At 51.1% G+C, this 5056-nt stretch overlaps 1 protein-coding gene across 1 annotated transcript; it reads left to right on the forward strand.

Moving 5' to 3' along the window:
* The first annotated feature begins 6 nt into the window (after window positions 1-6).
* LOC103908258 (potassium voltage-gated channel subfamily A member 3) lies at window positions 7-1653 on the forward strand. The gene has a single exon (XM_009290603.1). It carries the CDS (start codon window positions 82-84, stop codon window positions 1651-1653), a length of 1572 nt encoding a protein of 523 aa, XP_009288878.1. The 5' UTR covers window positions 7-81.
* Window positions 1654-5056: the final 3403 nt, after the last annotated feature.

Below are 5056 nucleotides of genomic sequence, written 5' to 3' on the forward strand. Positions count from 1 at the left end.
ACCGAGCAGCTGCCCCCCGCCGCCCCCCAGCCGGTCCCCGACCAAGAGGAGGAAGAGGGCGAAGAAGGGGAGGAAGGCAGCATGACCGTGGTGGGGGGCGGCGGAGACCCTTTGCTGGAAAAGCCACAGCATCCTCATCCTTTGCTCGGGGGGGACCGCTACGAACACCCCCCGACTCCGGCCGCTGTCCCCGCCGGCCAGCCCGCGGGCGGTGGGGAGCACGAGTGCTGCGAGCGGGTGGTGATCAACATCTCGGGGTTACGGTTCGAGACCCAGCTGAAGACACTGGCTCAATTCCCCGAGACGCTGCTGGGGGACCCACGCAAGAGGATGCGCTACTTCGACCCCCTCCGCAACGAGTATTTTTTCGACCGTAACCGTCCCAGCTTCGACGCCATTCTCTACTACTACCAGTCGGGTGGGCGCATCCGGCGACCCGTCAACGTCCCCATCGATATCTTCTCTGAGGAGATCCGCTTCTACCAGCTAGGGGAGGAGGCCATGGAGAAGTTTCGGGAGGATGAGGGTTTCATTCGGGAGGAGCAGCGGCCGCTTCCTGACAAGGAGTTTCAACGCCAAGTGTGGCTCCTCTTTGAGTACCCTGAGAGCTCTGGGCCGGCCCGAGGCATTGCCATAGTCTCTGTCCTGGTCATCCTTATCTCTATTGTCATCTTCTGTCTGGAGACCCTGCCTGAATTCAGGGATGACCACGACTATGAAGGAACTGGGGGGACCTTCGGGACGGGCGGTGGCCCTCTTCCACCTGATGTCTTCACCAACTCCTCGTCCTCGGCTACTTCCATGGTGTCGTCCTTCACCGACCCTTTCTTTGTGGTGGAGACTTTGTGCATCATCTGGTTCTCCTTCGAGCTGCTGGTCCGCTTCTTTGCCTGCCCCAGCAAGGCCACCTTCTCCAAGAACATCATGAACATCATTGACATTGTGGCCATCATTCCCTACTTCATCACGCTGGGCACCGAGCTGGCTGAGAGGCAAGGCAATGGCCAGCAAGCCATGTCCTTAGCCATCCTCAGAGTCATCCGGCTGGTCAGGGTCTTCCGTATCTTCAAGCTCTCCCGGCACTCCAAGGGGCTGCAGATCCTGGGGCAGACTCTCAAGGCCAGCATGCGGGAGCTGGGTTTGCTCATCTTCTTCCTCTTCATCGGCGTCATCCTCTTCTCCAGTGCCGTCTACTTCGCAGAAGCCGATGACCCCAGTTCAGGTTTCAGTAGCATCCCTGATGCCTTCTGGTGGGCGGTGGTGACCATGACCACAGTGGGCTACGGGGACATGCACCCCATCACCATTGGGGGCAAGATTGTGGGCTCTCTCTGTGCCATCGCAGGGGTGCTAACCATCGCTCTCCCCGTGCCCGTGATAGTCTCCAATTTCAACTACTTCTACCACCGGGAGACTGAAGGTGAGGAGCAAGCCCAATACATGCACGTCGGGAGCTGCCAGCACCTCTCGTCCAGCGAGGAGATGAGGAAGGCTCGCAGCAATTCCACCCTCAGCAAGTCTGAGTACATGGTGATCGAGGAAGGGGGAATCAACCACAGTGCATTCAAACAGGCTGCCTTTAAGACAGGCAACTGCACAACCACAAACAATCCCAACTGTGTGAACATCAAAAAGATCTTTACGGATGTTTAAAAAAACAAAACCAAACAAACAGCAACAGAATCTGAGGATGCGGTAAAAAATAATAATAACAATAATAATGCAAAGTGACTGTGTACTCGGTATTGTGTGGAACATGCACCATCGTCGGTCTGTGTGTGCCCTCGTTTTTATACGTTTATTTTTTTAGATCCTTCCTTTCTAAAGATCCAAAAAAAGGATTTAAAATTCTCCGAAGAAGAGGACGGCTAAAGGGTAAAGAGAAGGAGGATGAAGACAAAACACACTCACCGTTGAAACAGGTGTCTGTTCTGCAACGTGTTGCAGGGCTGCTTTTGTTTTCTTGTTTTTGGGGACCTCTTGCTTTGCTCCTGATTTTTTCCACCCCCCTTCCCTAAAGGCAGCGTGTAGCCGATTTCCCTTCCATCACATAAGCTCACTTGTTGGATTAACAACCCCGGATTGGGTGGGGAGATGAGGAAAACATGTTGCAGAGAGTACTGGAAGGGGGTTGGGGGGAAATAACCATTTAATTTTGCAGAGAGTCAGTGTTACCGCATTGTTAAATGATGCTTAATATTGAAACATGTGGTGTGCCATTATGGGCACATCACAGATTCCCTTTTCTCCCCTGGTAGAACATTTATGAAATTCTGATCTGGTCAGAGACCGAGTGCAATCACTGCTGATTTAAATAGGAAAAAAAAAAAAAAAGCCCTCGTTTTCTATTCTTAATTCCCTTCCCCTGCAACCCTATGGCATTATTTCATCCAACGACAAATTTGTGGCTGGGGGGGGGGGCTGTGTGAACATCAAAAAGATCTTTACGGATGTTTAAAAAAACAAAACCAAACAAACAGCAACAGAATCTGAGGATGCGGTAAAAAATAATAATAACAATAATAATGCAAAGTGACTGTGTACTCGGTATTGTGTGGAACATGCACCATCGTCGGTCTGTGTGTGCCCTCGTTTTTATACGTTTATTTTTTTAGATCCTTCCTTTCTAAAGATCCAAAAAAAGGATTTAAAATTCTCCGAAGAAGAGGACGGCTAAAGGGTAAAGAGAAGGAGGATGAAGACAAAACACACTCACCGTTGAAACAGGTGTCTGTTCTGCAACGTGTTGCAGGGCTGCTTTTGTTTTCTTGTTTTTGGGGACCTCTTGCTTTGCTCCTGATTTTTTCCACCCCCCTTCCCTAAAGGCAGCGTGTAGCCGATTTCCCTTCCATCACATAAGCTCACTTGTTGGATTAACAACCCCGGATTGGGTGGGGAGATGAGGAAAACATGTTGCAGAGAGTACTGGAAGGGGGTTGGGGGGAAATAACCATTTAATTTTGCAGAGAGTCAGTGTTACCGCATTGTTAAATGATGCTTAATATTGAAACATGTGGTGTGCCATTATGGGCACATCACAGATTCCCTTTTCTCCCCTGGTAGAACATTTATGAAATTCTGATCTGGTCAGAGACCGAGTGCAATCAATGCTGATTTAAATAGGAAAAAAAAAAAAAAAGCCCTCGTTTTCTATTCTTAATTCCCTTCCCCTGCAACCCTATGGCATTATTTCATCCAACGACAAATTTGTGGCTCGGTGCGGCGTCTCTGTGCGGGGAGGAGGGAGGCGAAAGGCAAAATGGAATGGTTTCAGGAGCCGACAGTGTGCGGGGAGCGATGCCGGCGTGGACCGGGGGATGCAGGATCCGTGACGGGCTCCTCGCCGTGGCTGGGCAGCCTCAAACCCACCCAGCTGGAGACAAAGGGATATTTCCTCCTTTTTTTGCAATGCATTTGGGAGAGATGCAGCCACTTATCGCAAGAAGATTAAAGTGGCGAACACGCCTTCCAGCGGAAGTCACTAATTCAGACCGGAGTGATGCAGTTGCCATGGCGACCCTGGTTTCCTGGGAAACCCCTAAAGGTTGTCATGGCATCCCTTCTCCCTTCCCCCTTGGTCCTTGCTCTTCCCGCAAAAAACCTTTCCAGATGGTTCCAGCCCCGTCATCCCGCAGGACACCGCGGCTCTGCCCCGCTATGTGACCCCATCCCGGCACCCCCTTCCCAGGCTACGTTCCCCCCCCCCGCGGCTTCCCCTGTGCCGAATAAAGCACCCGTAGGCAATAAGCGCACCACAAATCCACCTCTCCCTCGCAGAGGAGCTCACGCCTTGGCAGTGAAATTTGGGGATGGAGTCTCATCCTACAAGCACGAGCGCCCGCTCCGCCGACAACGACCCCGCGCTCCCCCTGCGCCGCACGAAACCCGGCGGTTTCCCCAAACCCAGTGCGAAACGGCACTAGAGCAGCCAGCGGGAAAGCTCGGCTGAAAAACCCCGGCAGCTTTTTGAAACAAGGGGGACACATCTATAAAGAGCAGGATTGAAAAGTAACCAAAACCCCGCCGGGGAAAATACACCGGCTTCATCTTCACGTGAGCACCAGGGGCCACGGGACATCTGATGGGATCAGGTGAGCTTTGCACAGGGTAGAGTTTTAATGCATCATAAGGTAACGTTGCTTTTTTGGGACAAACCTAGTGTTTTCCACTACTTAGTTTTATTTTTCAGCTTACCCTGCTGCTCTCAGGTATTTTGTGCATGTTAGGTAAAGTGCGATAACATCCTATAGCTCCTCTGCTTATATTTGCTTTTCACTTTGCTTTTTAGTGCTATGCATAGGAGGGAAACCCTGCTGCTTTTTTGCAGCTGGATTTCTCCAATTCTGTGCTAAAAGGCTTGTTGGCAGCGGTTTAACGCTTCCATCCGACCCCTGCCATCGAAGCAGGCTGAAGGCAGGGCCTGGCTGCTCAGCCTCGAGTGCCTTGGCTCTGTTTTGCTGCGTTAAATGAAACCAGATTCCTTCGAGGTAGTGAACTGCACAGGGATGCTGTTAAATACCTCTTACGACAAAGAGAGATTTGACCCCAACCTGTGCAAGTCGCACGTTTCCCAAGTGCGTGGAAAGGGGGATTTGTCCTGAGAGATGCCGGCCACGCCGAAGTCGGAGTTTAGTTGGGATTTTACCCAGACTTAAAAGGATCAGGACAGTTTGTAACGCTCTCCCTCAGCCTTGCCTTAGCCCCAGCTAATAAAACCCTTATAACCAAGAAAAACATCAGAGCAGTTTCTTAGCTAATGGTATGTGACAGCTTTATTGGAGCTACCGTAGTTTTCACCAGCTGAGGATCTAACAGAGGATCTTTATTAGGGAGATGCTCTGGAGCATCGCGGGAGGTAACAAACCTGGGATCCCTTGTCCGGGATAACTGGGAACGCAGCAGCGTGCCTTTTCCCCAGGCTACAGGCAGGCTGAAATGTCATTTCTGCCTACGAGCTTTCACTTTTTATTGTTATTAAAGCTTTTCTGCGTGCCTATTCCTAAAAGGAGGATTTGAGTTTAAAAGCAGGGGAAACAGTCCCACTCGGGAGAGTTTG

Source organism: Aptenodytes forsteri, unplaced genomic scaffold (assembly GCF_000699145.1).
Source record: "Aptenodytes forsteri isolate BGI_AS27 unplaced genomic scaffold, ASM69914v1 Scaffold285, whole genome shotgun sequence".
Taxonomy (NCBI): Eukaryota; Metazoa; Chordata; class Aves; order Sphenisciformes; family Spheniscidae; genus Aptenodytes; species Aptenodytes forsteri.

Excerpts from the sequence above, each read along its gene's own strand:
- LOC103908258 (XM_009290603.1), top strand. The coding sequence starts at position 82 with ATGACCGTGGTGGGGGGCGGCGGAGACCCTTTGCTGGAAAAGCCACAG.